The sequence below is a fragment of the Panthera onca genome, chromosome E1, assembly GCF_046562875.1.
Source record: "Panthera onca isolate mPanOnc1 chromosome E1, mPanOnc1 haplotype 2, whole genome shotgun sequence".
Lineage (NCBI taxonomy): Eukaryota > Metazoa > Chordata > Mammalia > Carnivora > Felidae > Panthera > Panthera onca.
The window spans coordinates 37,925,717-37,947,616 of record NC_138352.1 but is presented as its reverse complement, the minus strand read 5'-3'; the positions used below and the strand labels follow the sequence as shown (position 1 = coordinate 37,947,616).

The following is a 21,900-nucleotide window of genomic DNA, read 5'->3' as shown; positions in this document are numbered from 1 at the left end:
TGTTTCCTGTGCTTCCCCCTATCCCACCCCCACCCCCACCCCCAACTTCCCATAACTGGCCTGGCCCCACCTCCTGCAACACCTTTCTTTTATCTTTAGCTGGAGGTGGTATTTAAGGTGGTGGCTTGGGCCGGTTCAGGGAGTTATTCCGTTTTCCTGGGTGTCTCCCATGTGTACAGGAGGTATACATGTTAAGCTTCTGTTTGTTTTTCTCCTGTTAATCTTTTCATTGCATGAGGGTCTCAGCTAAGAACCTACAAGGCTAGAGGGAAAATTATTTTTCCTCCCCTATAAGGCCCAAACAAACAAACACGTGGTGTAAATGCCCCATTAACTATCCACTAGCCAGCTGCAGGGAGGACAGGATAGTACTATGGCTGTGCCAGTGCATTTACTAGCCAGCTGTCTCCCATCATTCTACCAAGCCCATGCCCCTCAAGTCTCCCTAGACTGACCTGAGATGAGCACTCAGTGTTCTTACTTGCAAACTATGGAAACTGATTATACCATGTGGGAAGGGGACTTGTTGAAATGACATGGGGTGCCCACAGAATCAGCAGGAAACTGAAGACCCAGATTAGGAAATGGACAGGTACCACAGGGGCTCCAGGGGCTGGGTGCAATTGCCCTGAAATGATTGTGACCCTCTCTTCAACTTTACCCTTCCTTCTAGATTCAAAGTTCTGGGTAGGACTCCTCTCTGTCTCCAACACGAGAGGTGAGGCACAAGCAGCACCCTTCCTTCCAATACGTCTACACGCAAGGGGGTTTTCTCAAAACAGGTAAGGAGGATGGTTGCTGGACAGCTCCTCAAAATTCAAGCACCCTACCTATGGCCTCTTCTCACTCAGTCTGAATGCCAAGCCATAGCAAGAGTTTCCAAATTGAAGACTGAACCCAGTGGTTAGAGAAGAGAAGCCAGCAGGTCAGAAATGGTGCTGAGGGCGATAAGGAGGAAAGAGTCTTCATTCTGACCAGTGAGTGCAAGCTTGTGCTCTGCCAAGGCAAGAAGTGAAGATTTGTTGAGCACCTACTATGTACCAGACACTGATTAGGCCTCTTACATGCCTATCTCCGTTGACCTTCTCATCAACCCTGAAAAGTCAGTATGTTCATGTTTGTAAGAGAGGAAATAGACTCAGAGGGATGAGGTGATTTACCCGAGCTCTTGCAACTTGCACGTGGTAGGGCAGGGAGTAGACTCAAGGTCTTCCTGGCATCAAAGTCCAAACCACCCACACCAGGAAACTGCTAGTTCTTCCAGTGACCTGGGCATCAGAACAGGGCAGGTTGTCATGGCCCTGGCTATGGCTACAACAGATAAAGCCAGTCTATCCCAATTTCGTGTGTACTCTTAGGGAGGAAGAATTTACTCTGCCCTTCAAGGTCCTCTTGGCTGGACTGAGACTCAAATTGACATCAGACGGACTAACATGTAAAAGCAAATTTCATTTCGTACTTATGGGGGATCCACGCAGACATGGAAATACCAAAGACGGTTAAGCAAAATGAGGTATATAAGTATTTCTGAATGGAGGAGAAGGGGGTAGGGATCTGGGACTTTAAAGGGAAGGAATGAGCGCCTGGGTGGCTCAGTCACTTAAATGTCTGACTTTGGCTCAAGTCACAATCTCATGGTTCGTGAGTTCGAGCCCTGCATGAGGCTCTGTACTGACAGCTCAGAACCTGGAGCCTGCTTCGGATTCTGTGTGTGTGTGTGTGTGTGTGCATGTGTCTGTCTCTCTCTCAAATATAAATAAATGTTAAATAAATAAATAAATAAATGGAAGGAAGGAAATTCACAGGAAGATGAAAAAGAATAAATGTCTGGTAAACAATGTCTGGGCCCCTCAGAAACAGTGGGACCTTAAGGACTTTCATCAAACAGGCCTTGCCGGGTTCCTCCCTGGCTCCCATCCCCCCATATCATAGTGTAGTTATCTACGGTAATAGCTCTCTTCCTGGCAGGTCCTCCTCTCGATTCTTTTTAGGCAGTTGAGGGGGAGGCAAAGAGCTCTTCCTGAATCTGCTGGGCCCAGCAGTCAGCCCACTACCTGTGATAGATGACAGAAGATAGGGAGGAGCCCAGCTTTTCTTCTAGACTAAGCCAGGTCCCACTGCTTGGGTCAGGGAGACATCTGGGACCTCTCAGATCCCTGAGGACAGTCAACTCTTGGAGGGTAGTAGAGAGAGGGGGGTCTTCACTCAGCTCTTGAATCAGCTGGATTGACAATCCCCAACCCCCACCCCAGGGCAACCGTGGGCTGGAAGAGGCTTGTGTCACTAGCCAGCATTGTCCAAACCCCGCATGGTTTTGGGAATGCCCAGACTTGTCCTACGATGCTTGCCCTGAATCCCCAGGACAGCAGGACCCTAGCAAAGAAGCCCCAGTCCGAGCGAACACCCTCCAGATTGCCTTCAGTGCCCAGACAGTCCACCTCTACTTACCCACCTGAACAGCAGCTCCTCTGTCCCCATAGAGAGCCCAGGGCTGGTGGTACAGAATCCCCCAAGGGACAATGATGGAGAGAATGGGGTGGGGCTTGAGTGGCTCCCACGTGGAGCAGATCACCCCCCAGGTCATTTCATACAAGGCTGCTTTAGGACCTGCACGGAGCAGGTGCACTTCAAGGAGTGGTCACTGGGTGTCACCGCTGCTTCCTAGGCATGTGCACTCGTGGGTGGGCTAAGGCTGAAGCATGCTGGAGAGAGAAATTCCTTCTTTGAAACTCGGTTTACGGACCTGATATCTTCTGTGTCTTCTATGTCCTCACCCCTTCCATCCCCTGTCCCTCCTAGCTGGCCTGGATTGTCCATCATGGAGTTGCTCCCCGGCCTCTCTCCTTCCTGGTTCAGAGCAGATACCAGCTGCTGGAGAAGATCACACAGCAAGATGGGCTTTGCCATTGGTTCGTGATCACAGGCCGAACACAGGCACTCATTGCTGGTGAGCCATCTGTCCCCAGGGACCCAGGTCTCACTTCCTGCTCCCTTAGACAACAGCTTCATTTCATCAACCCCCTCACAGCCCTCTTCCACTCTCACTGGCTTCCTTCTGAAAGAAAAAATGTGGTGCCTTCTTCACCTTTTGATCATGAAATCTCTACACTTACCAGTGTTTTTACTCATTCTTTCCTCTTCTGCTTCTGCTCTGAATCCTACCCCCTCCTTCTCAAGGTCCTGGACCCTTTGCCTTTTTCTATGTTCTTCTGACTTACTATCTCAGCCCATCCTGCAGAATTCCCATCAGCAAACGATTGAGCTCATCTTAAATACCGCTGTCTGCATACCAAGTGCCTCTGTCTACCCGCCCATGTCTCTGTTCCCTCTCAGCACTAAAATTCTCCTTATGTCTCCATGCCATCCAAAAAGCTGTCTCTTCTGGCTACCTCCATTCGTTCTTCTGCCTGCTCAGATCTGCCTGATGCCCCGCCTTGCTCCAGAGAGTTGACTTCTCAAGGTCACTATGATCTCCGTGTCGCCAAATGCCCTGGATGTCCATGTCTCTTTTCGTAAGTGTATTCTTTTTTTTTAAGTTTATTTTGAGAGAGAGAGAGAGAGAGAGAGAGAGAGCGGGGAAGGGGCAGGTAGCAAGGGAGAGAGAGAATCCCAAGCAGGCTCCATGCTGTCAGCACAGAGCCCGATGCAGGGCTCGGTCTCACAAACCTCAAGATCATGACCTGAGCCAAAACCAAGAGTTGGACACTTAACCGACTGAGCCACCCAGGTGCCCCTCCGTGTCCCCTTTCACACTGTCCCCAGGATTGTCCACAGCGGACCAGACCACTTTCTCTTCCCTTGGCCTCCATATCACCACCCTCTCCTGACCTCTCAGATCTCTCCTCCTCGGTGTGTCCATCCTCTACCATCTGATTCTAAATACTAGAATTTCTTTAACCTCAGTTTTGAGAAATCTGTCTTTTCCTTTTGACCCCATTTCCTAGGTGATCACATTCATTCCTTCTGATTCATGTACATCACCTTTTATACCGACGATGCCCAAACTTATATCTTTGGTCCAGTCCTATCCATTCAGCATCTCTATCTGCAGTTTTCACTGGTGTTGAAAACGTGTCCAGAATGGAATTCTCAACTGTCGCCTCTCCCCAAACACCTGTCCTCCTTCCTCCAGTCTTCGTCTCTGCAGCCAGCACCACAGTTCATCACACGGCTCAAGCCCCAAACCGAGGAAGCCTCACTTTTTCCTCACCCCTCCCCCATCCTGTTAGCAAATTCTATCTCAGATTCATTTCAAATCCCTTCATTTCTCCCCCTCTCTACTAACCACCCACACTCATGTGGGCCACAGTCATCTCTCTACTACACTCAGACAAGAGATCTCTGACTAGAGTTCCCATTTGCACGCTCTTCAATCCATTCTTGACACAGCAGCAGCGATGGAAATGTTCTGTATCTTAATCTGGGTATGTACATGTAAAACTTTGGGGTGTGTTCAGATTTGTACACTTTACTGGAGGATAAAATTCAACAGCAAAACACCCCAAAACCCACAAAACTAAACAAGATGTCAGTCCCCCTGTTAGAATCTTTCAGTGGCTTCATACCATCTTCGGAATAAAATCAAACTCTGCATGACTTGGCCCCGGTCTTTTTCTCCAACCTCCTCTCCCACTAGACTTCTCCCTTGCTTGCCAGAACCCAGCTTCCCTGGCTTTCATTTGTTTTTTTCTAATAAGCTTCAGCTTGCCTGCCTGCCTCAGGACCTTTGCTCAGGCTGCTCCCTCAGCCCAGAATCCTTCCCCATGCTTAGCACCTTTCTTCCTTCACATCACCTACCAAGGCTTACCCAGACTATCACATCTAAACTATATCAGCCCATTTATTCTTTCTGCTCCCAAATCGTTATATTTTTATAATGCTACTATAATTGTTTTATTTTTCTACAGTTAGGACCAGCTTATACGTTTGACACTCACTACACACATGCTATTAGGCTAAGTGCTACATAGATAACCAATGCAATGAGACTTATACTCAAAGAACAAACAGACCCTTTTTCTCTTTACTTTTTTTTTTTTTTTTTTTTTTTGGTGTTGTTGTTCTTATAAATCTAAGTAGAGGGGCTTTAAAAAAATCATGCATTCATTCCAGCACAGCAGTCTCTAGCCCTGGGGCTGAACATGGGAGAGATGGTGAGTACATGGTATAATGGGTTAAGCTGTGTCCTCCAAAAAGACAATGGGTAAGTTCAAGTGGGAAGAAGCATGCCTAAGAAAAATTTTAAAGCCATAAAAAATAAGCATTACACACACAAGACAAAATGCCTTTATTTTTTCCCCACAAATTAAGTCAGAGGCTAAAAGCACAGGACCCAGAGACCACCTATGTAGCACCAAGACTCCTGTTGCAACAGGTCCTTGTCTGATACCTCGTCTTCCGACTCAGCCCTCTGACATATCTGATTATTTTTGACAAGTGCAATCATCTCGACAACAGAGCCATTCAGAACAGTTCATTGATACAGAAGCTCTTCCAAGAGGATCTCTGTTTAACTGCTCCAGGGATCTCTCTGCTGGTGATGGCTTTTCTGTGGTTGTAGAAGGACAATCTAACCACCTCCAGGCTAACCCGTTCCAGCAGCCAGTCCTCCAAAGAGCCCAGTGCATCTGAGATCCAGGAGCACCCACTGAAGTCTGGGTGAGTCTGGGACAGAAATGGCACAAGGGTAAGACAGAGCAGTGTAGGCTTCCCACCCAAAGCTGGCAATTTATGGTCTAACCCAGCACATACGCCTTCCATGGATTCGTGCATACATGGGGCCACACGAATCACCACAGGTACGATGGTAGGGGTGTGAGGAAAGAAACTAGGTCATTGTATCTATCAACTGTCTGAGGAAGATGAGGAAGGGGAATTTGTAGCTGGTGAGAAAGAGCACCTTTATCTGTAGAATACATACTAACTCTGGTCACTTAAACTTTTGTGCCTCAAGAGCACCTGAGTGGCTCTGTTGGTTGACCGTGGCTCAGTTCAGCATCCCAGGTGGGTTCGAGCCCTGCATCAGGTCCCGCACTGAGCGTGGAGCCTGTTTAAGAGTCGCTCTCTTGGGGGGGTGTCTGACTTCGGCTCAGGTTATGATCTCACAGTCCGTGAATTGAGGCCCTGCGTCGGGCTCTGCGCTAACAGCTCAGAGCCTGGAGCCTGCTTCAGATTCTGTCTCCCTCTATCTCTGCCTCTGCCCTGCTTGCACTTGGTCTCTCTCTCAAAAATAAAATAAAATAAAAACATAAAAATTAAAAAAAAAAGAGTCTCTCTCTTGGGACACCTGGGTGGCTCAGTCAGTTAAGTGTCAGACTTCAGCCCAGGTCATGTTCTCACAACTCATGAGTTCCAGCCCCACATTGGGTTCCTCACTGACAGTACAAAGCCTGCTGGGGATTCTCTGTCTCCCCCTCTCCCTCTGCCTCCTCCTCCACTTTCACATGCTCTCTCTCAAAATAAAGAAATAAACTTAAAAAAAAAAAAAAGGATTCTCTCTCTCTTCCCCCTCTCACACTCTCTTAAAGAAAAAAACTTTTGTGCCTTAATTTTTCCTAACAGAAGTGGAATTAACATCCAACACCTTCAGAAGATGGAAAATATAATTTTAGTTTTTTTAAAGTTTGAGAGCGAGAGTTGTTTTTAAGTTTATTTATTTTGAGAGCAAGAGAGAAAGAGATAAAGACAGAGACAGAGACAGAGAGAGAGAGAGAGAGAGAGAGAGACAAGAATCCCAGGTAGGCTCTGTGATGACATTGCGGACCCGACACAGGGCTCAAACCCACGAACCATGAGATCATGACCTGAGCCAAAACCAAGAGTTGGACACTTCACCGACTGAGCCACCCAGGTGCCCTGATAGAAGTTTAGAGTAGATGTTCACACTCTGTATTTCGTATTAGTAAGCATCTTGTTTGAACACTTCTCAATTTTCAGCCTTACCTCCTTGTGCCGACATGATCTCCAGCCACGCTGGGAAAACTCGCTCTTCCTCGGATGTGTCCCTACGTTTTCTGGTCTCCATACCACTGTTGATCTCCCATCTCTACCTACCATGCTGACACCCAATCCCACCTTTCAAATCCTATCCACCCTTTAGGATTCTTCCCCAAGAACCCCTCTGGCTTATCTGTGTTCCACAACTTCCCACTAAAGATCAGGGCTCTGTATATTCTCAGAACCTGCATCACATGCCAATTTATGTCATTCATGACTTCGTCTAAAGTTAGAGGGGCAGCTGGAATCATCAGGAGAATGATCTCAGGTGCCCTGAGAATCACCCACCCAGGACTCTAATCCTAGCTCTGGATGGGCATGAGATGTCATATAAGCAAGTAATATTCTCACATTGGGCCTCAGTTTATTTTTTTGTAAAAGGAAAGGCTTGAAGCAGTAGTTGAAAGGTTTCTCCATGTCCTCTGTGGTCCCATCCTGCAGGACGTGTGAGCCCCTTTGTGATACAGACCACATCGTTTCCATCTGAGTTCCCCAGCAGACCTGGCTTCTACTGAGATGCTCCACACATTAATCCAACCAACATGTTTTATCCTCACATGCCCTGAGGGGCTGACCCAAGGCGCAGACCCGACCCTTGGGAGACTTGCAGAAGCAGAGTGGCCTGCCAGACCCACGCAGTGAAGGACAGGCCAAGGACAGACTAATGATTAGAGGATTACTCGGTCCAAGAACTCGCACAGAGAGCCCTTCCAGAAAATGCAGGTTCTCAGTGGGGGGGCAATGTCTCTGGGCATTTTCGGTTGGGAGACAGGGTGCTACTGGCATCCAGTGGGTAGAGGCCAGGGATGCTGCCCAGAATCCCACCATCCTCCAGACAGCTCCCACAACAAAGAATGAAGCAGCCCCCAAAGGTTAAGTGCTGGGGTTGAGAAACCAGGCCCTATATCACATGTTTCTTTCCTTCTCCTAGCATTCCTTCATCCCATTTTCCCCTTCTTCTCCTAGGATAAGCAACAGAGTCCAAATGAAACCCCTGGAATACAGGGGGCTTTTGTAACGATCACCCATGAACACTCAGCCCTGCCCTATCGTCATGGAGAAAATTCAAAATCAAGCCTTCTTACATCTGTCACAAAATTACCTTCTTCTCTTCCCCGTAGCTTCTTCCAAAGGGGAAGCCTTCTCTGATTTTGTTCTCTGCAACTGTAGGCTACAAAGTGAGGTTGGGTGGGCGGGAAGGAGGAACGAAAGCCTACCCATGCTAGGTACATTCGAAGTACAGAGCACCACTTAGTGAAAACCTTCTGTAAGTGCCTCTTCACAGAATAAGAACAGACGAGGTGGTGAATCCTCTCTCTGTAAGAGGGCATTTAAGAATCAATTTCTAGATTGCCTGTCAACAGATCCAAGAGAGACACGAAGAGCTCAGGTGTTCAGAGTTACTGCCAACAGACAGCGAGCCCAGTGGGAAAAGATAGCAACCATCTGCAGATCCAGTTTATCGAAGCTGTTTGCACACAACTTTTCAGGAACTTGGGGCGTGAAGAAGGACCCCTGTGTGAGAAAAGCTGAAGTCAAGAACACACCCAGGGCCACTCACATGACACGGGTCTTGGCCATTCTAAGCTTCCATCAGGAGAGCCCCAACTCACTTGCTTTAGGATTTTCCCCACGTAACCAAGATAGGCCTCCTTCTTCTTCTTCTTCCTCTTCTTCTTCCCAGAGGCTGAGCTGGCCCTCCCGTACTTCTCTTGGGCTGCAGTATAAAGTGTAGTCTTCTTCTTCGGGCATCTTAGGTGGTGTAGGCAAACGCAGTACATGCGGAAGGCTTGATCCTTAACACGTCTAGGTCATAGCACTGGCTGGAGGAAAGTGAGCGCCTCAAAGGGGTTTGCTAGGGGGAGCTGGAAGGCACGCTCTCCTAATAAAATCAGTGGTTAGTGACTGCACCTGCAGGAGACAATACTCCCAGAACACTTAAGAAATACTAGGTGTGGAGTCTAACAAGGCAGGCTGATGGTACATTCTGGAAAAGAGCTTGAGGTGGGAAACTCAAAATGTTAACCTTTCCTCTGTTCTTCCCATGTAAAAGAGAGAGTGACCACTTTGACCTGACGGCCATTAATTTACCAGGCAACACGGATCTCCGCAGTGATTCCTTTTACGTGTGTGACCCCAGGTGTTCTTATTATAGTGGTTCTTGGCCACAAAGATTTCCATTCAAAAGGACTGAGCCTGGGATCCTGGAAGCTGCATCTTTTGCTAAAGCGTCCCAGGTGAGTTGGGGCCACCTGGGTGGCTCAGTTGGTTAAGCATCCGACTCTTGGTTTTGGCTCAGGTCATGATCTCCTGGTTTGTGGGATGGAGCCCTGAGCTGGGCTCTGCGCTGACCGTGCAGGGCCTGCCTGGGATTCTTCCTTTCCTTCCCTCTCTGCCCCTCCCCTGCTCTCTCTCTCTCTCTCAAAATAAATAAATAACCATTAAAAAAAAATAAAAGCATCCCAGGTGAATCTAATGACCAGCAGATTTAGGATTCATTGGTCTGTAAAACCTTCCCGAAGCAACCCCACAAGATCAGGGGTTGGGGTTCGAGGAACAGCTCTGCACGGATGTGCCCTGTGTGTGTGCATTTCCACTGGGAGGGGTACCTGGCTGTGCAAGAGCAATTAGGAACTCAGGTGACAAAGCATGAATAGGGAAGCCAGGGAGTCACTGTACCTTCAAGACTGAAGGTTGAGAAACCCTAGATGGAGAGGTCGCGAACTCCCCGCAATTAGCATTATCAGCTGAGCTACAAGGAAATGCCCAGCCTCACACGAAGGGGCAGATAAGAGGACGCCAGAGAACCAGGGTGTCAAAAGAAGAACCAGAACAGAACTCCTCCTTCTCCCAGTTATGAGCCACACTGAAGCCCCAGCTCAGGAGACTGGTGGGGACTGATGCACTGGGAGCTCCCATTTATCGAGCCCTATGTACCCGACCCCATACAAAGTGTGTAATGTACCTTACTGCAATCAGTTCTCAGGGCAACAATATGAGGTCGGTATTTGTATTACCGTCACTTTACAGAAGAGGAAACTGAGTCTGGAAGGGCTCATGTGACTTGTCCGGGGGTCCCACACAGTGCACGATGGCAGGACCGGCCCCTCCCTGAGCCTTTGCTTCTAACCCCATGCTCTGCTGCTCTTCCAACCCGAACGCCAGAGCCCCACTCTCCTTATCGTTACACACGTGTGCTCTGCACGGCTGCTGCGTGTATTTATTCATTGATGAAGAACTTGGAATGTAGTTCCAAGAACTTGGGATGCAGCCTATCTGTGGTGCAGGCTCAACTCCCCGGAATGAATTCTTTGGTGACAAAGAACTATACTGAACACTCCTGTGAAAAGAAAAAGACAGTCTATGACCTGGCTGTCAAAGCACATCCTACCCACCGCCTCAACTCCTACTCTCCTTTTACTGGCTTCATCACTCATTATCTGTCTAGTTAAAAATGCAACATATGCATAGAGCATATATGATGAAATGCACTGGGCGTCTTAATGCAACAAAGTAAATACAAACTGGCAGAAGTCATCTGTGGGATGGCACTCTTCAGTGATGGGGGCAATGGGGAACCAAACGAGCACTGTAACGTCCAGAAGATGCTGGAGAGCACTGGAGAAGGGTGACAACAGAGGTGATGTTGCCGTGGGAGTGTAGTAAGAAGCCCTGGCCAGATGGCACTCACTCATTAAAAAATACTCAGCAAATTGTGATACCCTACTAAGTGCAAGGCCCATGGGTCTGCATGGAAATGGTGACGAATTACCGAGAGGAATCACAAAGCTGACATAGGGAGAAGTCATAGGGTGATCAGAAGACTCACCAGCATCTGTTAGAAATCTCAGTCAGCTAAAAAGGATATGCGATAAATTGCCTGCTAATACATTCCCTATCCTGGGGGCACCTGGGGGCTCAGTCGGTTGAGCATCCAACTTCGTTCGGCTCAGGTCATGAGCTCACAGTTGGTGAGTTCGAGCCCTGCATCGGGCTCACCGCTGTCAGTGCAAAGCCCACTTTGGCTCCTCTCTCTGCCCCTCCCCTCCCCACACTCTTTCTGCTGCAAAAATAAACAAACATTAAAAAAATAAATACGTTCCCTATCCTGAAGATAAAAGAAGCAGTTACACTAACAGCAATGCTAACTTGTATTTACTGAATGCTCAGTACCTGCCTTGAATTATACAAAGCACTATATCGACATCTCACCTTGTGGTTTTAATACTCAGAAGTATAGAAGAGAGGAGGAAACTGAGGCTTATAAAGATAAACTAATTTGTTTAAGGTCACACAGGCAGTAAGGTGCGAAGCTAGGAACTGATCTCTGATGTGTCTGGCACCAAAATTCCCATCACTATTTCTCCCAAGTTAGGCCTCCCGCCCACCTGCGGCAAAATCTCCTGAGCTGCTTATTGAAATGAAGATCCCCAGCCGCCATCGATGCCTCAGTACAAGTATCTAAAGCTTGGGTGCCACTGTATCCCTAAGGCCTCCTGAGAACTGTATGGGGAAAATGCTCCTCTGATCCGAACCCTACTCAGTACAGAAGGGCTAATTAGAGACTTGAAAAGGGTGGGGACACTAGGAGAAAGTGACTGTGACATGGCTAAGCACAGACACAGACCTTAGACACTGAGAAGGCCGACTTTACGGAGTTTAGTGATAATTGTGTTAGAATTCTACAGATAGAAACTCTAAGAGGGAGATCGACTTGAGAAAAATAGAAGGCTCTTCCTTAACTGGCCATGACCTTGGCTCTCCTCCTTGATTATAATTCACTTCGACCTGGTCCTATCTTGTGGACTATCAGATCCAAAGGACAAACCAAGCTCATAAATAGGGGTAATGAGTAACAAGAAGATGGGACAGTTGGGATTCAGGTCATGGAGTGTCTGGGGAGTGACTCAGGAGTAAGACTGAGTGAAATGGTGTTGGAGCCTGCTTTTGCGCGGCGACGTCTACGTGGAATGGGGTAGCCTGGAGCCTGCTTTTGTGCGGTGACATCTACGTGGAATGGGGGTGGCCGAAAGAGTCAAGTGGCCCAGGTAAGTCTGGCATTGCAGCACACAGTAGAGGGGATTCAGACATTGGGTGGGACACTGGACTACATAGCTTCTGAGGTCTCCTGGTTTTGTGGCTTCTACTTTTCCCCTGTATCATTTCTTTAGGGTTCAGGTTGTTAGAATTTGGAGAGAAGCACTGCTCATATCATTTCTACCTCTGGATAGTCCGAGGAATTAATCTTGTTGATTCAAAAAAGTCAGAGGGGCACACTGTGCATTATATTGTATTTTGTTTATTTTTCACACTGTGCATTTTAACATCATCTTATTTCGTGATCTTAATTCTAGGAGATGAATACTGCCAAAGCTCACCAGTTGAGAAACTCTGGGTGAATGGCAGGAGGAGAGGGAGTTTGGGGGACAGATTAGAAGATATCACCTTGGGAATGATGTCACACTGTTCCTGGAGTGTCAGCACTATAGATACTAATCGAATATTAATGGTGGATGATATTAGTACCGAATAGTTGCTACTTTGTCAGGTGCAGATAAGAAAATAATCCAAATTTTTCCCAGCCCCAGCAATCTTATTTAACCTCTACACCAAGCTTTTATTTTTTTAATTTATTTTTTATTTTTTGTATTTTGAATTTCCAGTTTTTTGTTTGTTTATTTTTAATATATGTTTTAAATTTATACCCAAGTTAGTTAGCATATAGTGCAACAACAATTTCAGGAGTAGATTCCTTAATGCCCCTTACCCATTTACCCATCCCCCCCTCCCACAACCCCTTCAGTAACACTCTGTTTGTTCTCCATATTTAAGAGTCTCTTATGTTTTGTCTCCCTCCCCATTTTTATATTATTTTTGCTTCCCTTCCCTTGTGTTCATCTATTCTGTGTCTTAAAGTCCTCATATGAGTGAAGTCATATGATATTTGTCTTTCTCTGACTAATTTCACCCAGCATAATACCCTCCAGTTCCATCCACGTAGTTGCAAATGTCAAGATTTCATTCTTTTTGATTGCTGAGTAATACTCCATTGTATATATATCACATCTTCTTTATCCATTCATCTGCGGGTGGACATTTGGGCTCTTTCCATACTTTGGCTATTGTTGATAGTGCTGCTATAAACATGGGGGTGCATGTGCCCCTTTGAAACAGCACACCTGTATCCCTTGGATAAATACCTGTAGTGCCATTGCTGGGTCATAGGGTAGTTCTATTTTTAATTTTTTGACGAACCGCCATACTGTTTTCCAGAGCTGGTGGGATTCCCATCTACACCAAGCTTTTAGAGGAGAAAAAAAACATGGAAAAAAGAAGGCCACCCCCCCCCCCCAATTAAAAATAGGAATAGGAAGGGACTGGGGTTACCTGGAGAAGATCCAGGGTGCTGCCCTCCCTGACTTCTCAATCTTCCTCCCCCAGCATGTTGTCTCACAAATGCTCACTGCCACATTGGGCAGTGGAGACTACCCACTGCTCAAAGCAGAAGCTTTAAGTTCTGGTCTTAGCTCTACCAGCACCTTGCTCCGACCTAGTCAAAGGCAGGGGCTCTTCCTGGGACTCAGTTTCCCTAGGGAGTATATGTTTGATTATACAACCATTGAGACTCCTTCAAATCTTGCTATTCAAAGTATGGTCTGTAGGGTATCTGGCTGGCTCACTTGGTAGAGCGTGTGACTCTTGATTTCGGGCTTGTGAGTTTGAGCCCCAGGCTGGTTGTAAAGATTGCTTAAATGAAAAAAAAAAAAAATTATCACCTGCAAACCAACAGCAGCAGCCCTTGGGAATCTTGTCAAAATGCAGATTTTGATTCAGTAGGCTGGAGGTGGGACCTGAAACCCTGCATTTCTAACAACATCCCAAGTGATTCGTACACACTTTAAGGTTTGATACATCCTGCCTTAAGACATTATCAATCCATCAACTGATTGTGGTCGTGCCTTGTTGCTTTCCCTCTGGTGGGTTTCTATCACACCCCCAAATGTTCTAGTTCTAGAACCACTTCCAATGGCCAGGATAGATTGAGAGTTAGTGATTTTCTGGCTTGGGGCTTGGAGAAATGCCACAGGCTCCTTGAAATAGAATACTACACCCCCACACACCCATTCTCCTAATAAATAAGCTCACTAATTAATTCATCTACGCGATTCAAAAAATATGTACAGGGCATCAGGCACAGCTTGAGGGCTGGAGATAAAAGGGTGAGTAGAGCATGGCCTCTGTCCTGGAGACTTTAGGGATGAGGCCTGGACAGCCAACTTCAACTCAGTGTGATAAGCACTTCTGTAATTAGTAAAGAGGATACATTCCAGGGAGATGTTTATAGTCAGAAACTATGTTTTCACAGACAGGAAGAGTTTCTGGAGGCTGTCCCAGGCTGCCTCCTCTACCATTGACGCTATCTTTCCTGTGGCCATAAACATGTGGCTTCTCTGCCCACGCTTGGGAATGTGCTATGGGACAGTCCCCATCTGATGACTCACAGGATACTGACAATGATGGTTTCTTGAATTCTTCTCCATTCCCCAAAGATTAGGACCTGTGGTATGACCCTTCCCTTACCTTGGGCTTCTTAACCTGGGATCCATAGACAGGTTATTTTGGGCAGAGGGACAGAGGGGTCCATGTATAAACTGGTTTGTGTGTGTGCTTAATATACTTGTCTTGGGAGAGAAAGTCCACATGTTTTCATCAAAGGACAGTGGGTTCTTCTCTCCTCCCTCTCTTCAGCTGATATACCCCAACTTCCTCCCTGCTCAGGTTGACTATGTTAAAAGGAGCTTTGTCTGCAGTATCAGCCCTTCCAAAGAGTTAAAGAAAGATCCTTGTTCCCAACTCAACACTATCACAGGTAAGCACAGCTTTAGAGCCACAGGGACAGTAGGGATAGAAATCCCTAGAACCCAATGCACCCCAATGTTTATAGCAGCACTATCAACAATAGCCAAAGTATGGAAAGAGCCCAAATGTCCATCGATGGATGGATGGATAAAGAAGACGTGGTGCATATATATACAATGGAGTATTACTCAGCAATCAAAAAGAATGAAATCTTGCCATTTGCAACTATGTGGATAGAACTAGAGGGTATTATGCTAAGCAAAATTCGTCAGTCAGAGAAAGACAAATATCATATGACTTCACTCATATGAGGACTTTAAGATACAAAACAGATGAACACAAGGGAAGGGAAGCAAAAACAATATAAAAACGGGGAGGGAGACAAAACATAAGAGACTCTTAAATATGGAGAACAAACTGAGGGTTACTGGAGGGGGTGTGGGAGGGGGGATGAGCTAAATGGGGAAGGGTTAGCATTAAGGAATCTACTCCTGAAATCATTGTTGCATTATATGCTAACTAACTTGGGTGTAAATTTAAAAAATAAATTAAATAAAAATTAAAAAAGAAAGAAGAAATCCCTAGAACCCAGAGCCAGGTCCTTAGCAATTGGCCAGCTGATCTTTGTCTTTAATAGCTATAGGTGAGAAAATGAACTTCTTAAGTCACTTTCTGGGCTTTCAGGGTGGTGCATGACAGTGAGCTCAGCGATGAAATTTCCCTTTCCTTTGTTCTGTGAGATGTCTATAGAAGGGTGGGGGAGTGGAGCAGGGAGGTCCATAGGTGGGCAAGCCACCAGGGATACCAGGGAGGCAACTGTTGGGTCTGCTTTTACTTTAAAAAAACTTAGGCTTCAGTAACCACAGAGAGCATACACGCTGCCTTTGATGTACCATTCATAGTTCAAATCCAGTCTTGGGCATGAAAGAAGAAGAAGCATCTTTTGGATAATACCTCAGGCAGAGAGTTCCACGTAATTTCTAATATGGATGTGAGTGCATTATCAAGTTATTTTGCAACATAAAGTGTCCTTTCTACTTCTGCTCTAGGATGATTTGGGCTTATAAAATAAATGTATACAAGAGCCTTTGAATGTTGTTTTTCCTGGCCTTCTTGCTTCTGTCTTGCAGGACTCCTGCTGGGGTGAGCTGTCTTCCTGAATGCAGGGCACCTGGTGAAGGGAGGGCAGGGAGGTGGGGCAGCCCAGAAGCATTCTGGGAGAGAACGGGAGCAAATATTTGCTTTGGAAAATTCAGAGTTGATTTTCAAGGATAAGCCAGTAGCAGGTCAACTGCAGAGGAGTTTGGGGAACAATAGCTTTTGTTTAATGTGAACATACAGTGCACAGGCTTGGCCTCAGGACAGAAGCGAACACAGCCCTGAAACCTGCTTCTAGGGGCAGGAGATAAGAATAAGATAAACGCTGCACAAAGACTGATCTTAATGCAGAAAGTCTACCAAGCGGTGGGGGGGTGCTGACAACCTCGCATCGCACAACCCATAGATTCACAGACCATTCCCTATTCATTTATCAAGCAAGTGTGTATTAAGAGCTTTCACATCTGAGGCACTGTGCTACCAGGTGCCAGAGTTACATCCAAGAACAGAACAGACATGGCCCCGGACCTCATGGCTCTCTCTCTCGTGAGAGATGGACAGGAGGCTCAAGTGTATTCAGTGTTGAATGGGAGTGACATTTCCAGAGTGCTGTGGGGGTACGGAGGAGGGACAGCCAACCCTCACTTAGGAAATCAGGGAAGCCTTCCTGGAGGAAGTGATGTTGGGGCTGAGAGGTAAGAGAGGAGCAGAGGTTAGCTAGGCCATAGGGGTGAGGGGTGAGACAACAGGGAAGGGAATTTCAGGCAGAGAACAGGTGGCACCCTCCTTGGGGCATATTTGATGACATTTACATATTCAATTATTTAAATTATAAATATATTGAAAAGATAAATTATTTAAATTATTTTTGGGGTTTCGAATGGTCTGTTTGGTATCTATAATCTCCTAGCATATCTGTGGCAACCAGACCTTACAGACACTCCTCACCAGAGTTTTCAAAATGTGTGTGGGTTCTTCAGTCGTGGAACGTCTGATGTGCAAATTTCTGATGTGACTTTCATTTCTAAGTATTATAGGATTTCTAAAAAATAAACATTTTTATGTTAGGACACTTTTAGACTGTTATTTGATTTTTTAACTTTATTATTTTGAAATAATTTCAACCTTACAGAAAAATTGGAGGAAGAGTGCAAAAAAGTTCCCACACATTCTTAAATTAAAAAAAAATTTTAATGTTTATTTATTTTTGAGAGAGAGAGAGAGAGAGAGAACATGAGCAGGGGAGGGGCAGAGAGAGAGAGACACACAGAATCCGAAGCAGGCTCCAGGCTCTGTCAGCACAGAGCCCGACATGGGGCTTGAACTCACGAACCACAAGATCATGACCTGAGCTGAAGTCGGACGCTTAACCGACTGAGCCACCCAGGCGCCCCCTCCCACACATTCTTTATATTCACCAATTATTAATGTTTTGTTACATTTGCTTTATCCATTTATCTCTCTCTCTCTCTCTCTCTCTCTCTCTCTATATATATATATATATATATCTCCACATGTACTATTATTATTATTCTTTGCCAAACAATTTGAGACATCATACTCTTTACCCCTAAATACTTAGGATCCATCTCCTGAGAATAAGGACATTCCCTTCAGAACCACAATATAATGATCAAATTCAGGAAAACCAATAGTAATGCTATGCTACTATTTAATTTACAGTCTGTATTCAAATTTCACAGATTGTCCCAATATTGTCCTTTACATTGTTCTGGTTAAAGTCCAGGTCACAAACTGCCTTTAGGTGTGGTGTCTTTTTAGGGCCTTTTAACCTGGACCAGCCCCTCAGCCTTTTTTTGTCTTCCAAGCCATTGATATTTTTCAAGAGTACAGGTTGGTTTTTTGTAGGATGCTCCTTAATGTGGGTTTATTTGGTGTTTCTTCATAATTAGATGTAGTGGATACATTTTTAGCAGGTAAGTGATATTATTATGTCTTTCCAAGGAGATGATATCACTCATCATGTCAGTGCATCTCATTATTGGTGATTTTAACTTTTATTTTGGCTTTTAGTATATTTTTAATTTATTTTTTATTTTTTAATATTTTTTAATGTTTATTACTTTTGAGAGAGAGAGAGAGAGAGTGGGGGAGGGGAAGAGAGTGAGGGAGACAGAGGATTTGAAGCAGGCTGCATGCTAACAGCACAGAGCTTGATGTGGGGCTTCAACTCATGAACTGCAAGATCATGACCTGAGCTGAAGCCAGATACCCAACCTACTGTGGCTCCCAAGTGCTCCCCACCTTTTTTTTTTAAAGGTTATTTATCTTGAGAGACAGAGAGAGAGAGAGAGAGAGAGAGACAGAAGTAGGGGAGGGGCAGAGAGGGAGAGAGACAATCACAAGCAAGCTCCGCACTGTAAGTGCAGAGCCTGATTTAGAGATCGAACTCACCAACCATGAGATCATGACCCAAGCAGAAATCTAGAGTCAGACACTTACCCCACTGAGCCACCCAGGTGCCCCCTGGCTTTTAGTATATTTTAAGCTGTAACACAAACATACATATCCAAATGTGTTTATATCTAAACGTTATCACAAAGGAGATTAATAATGAGCAAACCTGTTCTATATTATCTTCTTCAAATGCATATTTCAGTGTTTCGTTTCTCTGGCTGTCTCTGTGTATATTGAAACATTTTGTAAATGTGTCATTGATTAATAAATTTGTAGCTGTGCACTGGCCTTTAAAAAGGCTGAATGTAACACTCTAATAGTAACAAATTACTGCTTCCCCATGTAAATCAGGATTTTCTTGATATTGTACAACCAAAACAGTGTTCAAAAGTAAATCGGAATCCCGAAGCTGATTTAAGATGATAGGGACCCCCAATGGACAGACATGGGTTCAGCAAAAGAGCCTTACTGGTCTCAATGCCTGATTTTATATTAATTTGGGCTTATAAATTTATAAAATACATTTTGCATATGTTCTGTACATGTGTTATATGTTGGGCTCCTGTCCAAGATACTGATAAAACACACACACACACACACACACACACACACACACACACACACACACACACACACAAGAGTTCCTTTGCTCTGTTCATTTGAAAACTACAGCTACATCCCATTGTAGATCCTACCCACTGTGGGATTACTTTTGCTCTAACAACCCCAGGGCTCAGGGAATACACACACGTCCATTTCCAATGGGTCCCTGAGTGTGCTCCCTTGGTTGCTCGAAATTTCACAAAATTTAAGTTACTAAATTTAAAAATTTTTAAATCTTAAATTTTGTCCCATCCCTCACTCCTATGGCCTTGCCAATACAAACATTTTAGGAATGTACCATATTATGCAGTTACCTGCTTAGCCACTGACTGACCCACATAATGATCCAAGCAAAGGGCAGCTCTACCTTGGAAAGTGTCTAGCCCAGAGGCCTTATTCCCCAAACGAGGACACTGAGAGCCAGAGAGGTGCCTTCTGAAGAGGGAGAGCTGCTAATGGTAGGCTGCAATTGAGCTCTGCCTGAGCCAGGGGTTGGGGTGGCTTGCTTTCTTTCTTTTTTAAGTTTATTTATTTCGGGAGAGAGAGAGAGAGCGAGGACATGGGGAGGGGCAGATGGAGAGGGAGAGAATCCCAAGCAGACTCCTCGATGTCAGCTTGGAGCTGGACTAGGGCTCCATCTCACAAACTATGAGATCATGACCTGAGCCCAAATCAAGAGTCCCACACTCAACCAACTGACCCACCCAGGTGCCCCTGGGGTGGCTTCCTGATGGCAGAGGTGGCTCCCTCCTGAGGTGATCAAGCTGCCTTCCCCTCTCTCTTGGCTAGAGTCGGTTGTTGGCAGCAGAAGCAAGCCCTGAGCAGGGTCCTTCCGTCTGGTTTACTCATCTCAAATTCAGCCATGGAGTTGGAGCCCAGCCAGGTCCTTGGGAGCCTCTAGATTTCCTAGCAGATTTCCTAGAAGATGGTCTTAAGGGAAACACAAGGCTGAAGAGGTGCAGCTGCCTTAGAAAGTCATGTATACTATATCTTCATCGGGAAAATGTAGTCTAAGTTCCAAAAGAATTTTCCAAGCTCAACCAATGTATCTATAAATTGGAGACCACTTACAACTCATTCCACTCTATTAAACCAGTGCGGATTTCATATCGACACAAGCAAGGCAGCACAATAGCTACTTGCTGGTTGCCAACGGGGATATGAAGAAATTTAGGGCATGGCCCCGTGCTCAAGAGGCCTGCAATAATCCTAGGGAGATGATGCATTCATACATTAAAGACTTATTAATAATATAAGGTAATGTTGGATGGCATGCTCAGGTCAGTGAACAGAAAGATGGATCACGGAACACTGAAGAAGGGAAGCATTCTGCCATGTGGCTCGTAACTCGAGCAACTTGGATGTAACTGTGGCTTCCTCACTTCCTAGCGATGTGGCAAGTTACGTGAATTCTCCAAGGCGCTTAGAAAAGCTCTGGGCATTTTAAGTGTCCTCCAGATGTTAGCTATTATTACTCTCTCTCAGTCCGTGGGCGAACCATCATTTCGGGGATGGAGAGGACGCGAGCACAGGAGGAGGAGGGGGGCTTCGCGGCAAGGTGATAGAACCAATCATAAAGAATTATCTTCGCAATATCTCCATGAGCTGCTTCTGGAACTCAGTGGGCAGCCATCAAGTACCGCGGAGCAGACGGTTCTGGAAACCTGATTCCACCCACTTTCCTACGTCGGTCCTCCTCGGCACCGCCCACCCTCCCCTCGCCCCGCGAGATTCCAGCGCTCGTCCCCAGGGGGCGCTGCCTCCCCGCCGCCCAGGCCGGGCCCGGCGCGCGCCCGCGCCGCCCGCCGCGCGCGTGCGCGCCGCCCAGGTGAGGAGGCTGCGGCCTGCGCCGCGGCGGGGGCGGGCTGCTCGGCCGGCGGGGCGGGGCGGGGCGGGGCGGAGCTGGAGAGGCCTGGCCGGGGCGGGGCGGGGCCGGGGCTAGACCAAGGCCAGAGGCGGGACCAGCCGCCGCCGTCTCCGTTTCGGTGTCCCGTCCCCCACAGCTCCGGGCAGCCGCCGCGGGAGAAGCGGAAACTGCCGGGTGCGCCGTGCCGGCCGAGAGCGCGCCGAGAAGCAGCGGGGCGGCCTCCGTCCGGCCCGGACCCGCCGAGCGGCGCGCGGCGCCCCCTCCCCCGCAGCCCCGCGCCCGGCGCCGCGGCCCCGCCCCGACCCCGCCCGAGCTCGCCGCGCGCCCCCCCGCCGGCCCCCCGCGACCCGAGCGCGCCCACCTGAGCCGGTCCGCGCCCACCTGAGCCCTTGCGCCGGCGCCATGGCGGAGCAGGAGAGCCTGGAGTTCGGCAAGGCGGACTTCGTGCTGATGGACACCGTCTCCATGCCCGAGTTCATGGCCAACCTCCGGCTCAGGTGAGGGCGGAGCGGCCGTGCGCCCGGGCGCGAGCCTGCGCTCTCCCGAGAGGGGGCGCCCTTGCGGTGCGGCGGGACTGGGGGTGTCAGGGGCGCGCCGAGCTCGAGGGATGGAGTGCGGCCGGATGGGGGTGTCTGGGGGCCCGCGGAGCTCGGTGGTCGCGCGTTCCCGAGAGAGGACGCCCCGGGGTGTGGCCGCCTCGGAGTGTAAGGGGCGTGTCGAGCCCCGGGGCTGCGCCCTCGGGAGACGGGTGTCCGGGGCGCTGTCCGGACGCGGGGGGTGGGGGGAGGGGTGCGAGTGGTGTGCGGGCGGCCAGCGCGCGGCCCCAGGTGAGTGGTGTGGGCGGGCCGGGTGACCTAATGGAAACAAAGGTAAAGGAAAATAGGAACTTTAGGGAGAGTTGTGGCGGCCACGAAGGCCCTGGGGAGACTGGAGGGTTGTTCTGGAGAGAGACTCGGGTCTCATCCTGGTTTTACACTTGGTTCGTTTCTTTTTCTTGTTTTTTCCCTTTTTTCCTTTTTTTCTGGCGCGGTTCCATCCTGTCATTCAGGATGCTGTGG

General features: G+C 47.4%; 2 protein-coding genes across 3 annotated transcripts in view; one reads left to right on the top strand and one right to left on the bottom strand.

The window, feature by feature from the left end:
* Positions 1–5,463: 5,463 nt before the first annotated feature.
* On the bottom strand, positions 5,464–21,334 carry H2BN1 (H2B.N variant histone 1). Its single transcript, XM_078437648.2, has 3 exons — positions 21,224–21,334; positions 8,610–8,907; positions 5,464–5,664 (listed from the first exon to the last, which is right to left on the bottom strand). Exons 2-3 carry the CDS (start codon positions 8,775–8,777, stop codon positions 5,464–5,466), a joined length of 369 nt encoding a protein of 122 aa, XP_078293774.1. The 5' UTR covers positions 8,778–8,907; positions 21,224–21,334.
* The window catches only part of MYO1D (myosin ID), a 362,982-nt gene continuing 352,177 nt past the window's right edge, over positions 11,096–21,900 (top strand). Inside the window, exon 1 of one of the 2 annotated variants that reach the window (XM_060647779.3) lies at positions 11,096–12,044. In XM_060647779.3, coding sequence (XP_060503762.3) covers positions 12,013–12,044 — 32 coding nt within the window. In that variant the 5' untranslated portion in view covers positions 11,096–12,012. Of the gene's footprint in view, positions 12,045–20,923; positions 21,340–21,900 lie in introns of those variants that run through there. The other variant, XM_078437479.2, reaches the window with a different exon arrangement.

Excerpts from the sequence above, each read along its gene's own strand:
- H2BN1 (XM_078437648.2), bottom strand. The coding sequence starts at position 8,777 with ATGTACTGCGTTTGCCTACACCACCTAAGATGCCCGAAGAAGAAGACT. Across the intron at positions 5,665-8,609 it reads TGGGGAAAATCCTAAAGCAA|ACTCACCCAGACTTCAGTGG; the intron begins GTGAGTTGGGGC and ends TTTCTGTCCCAG.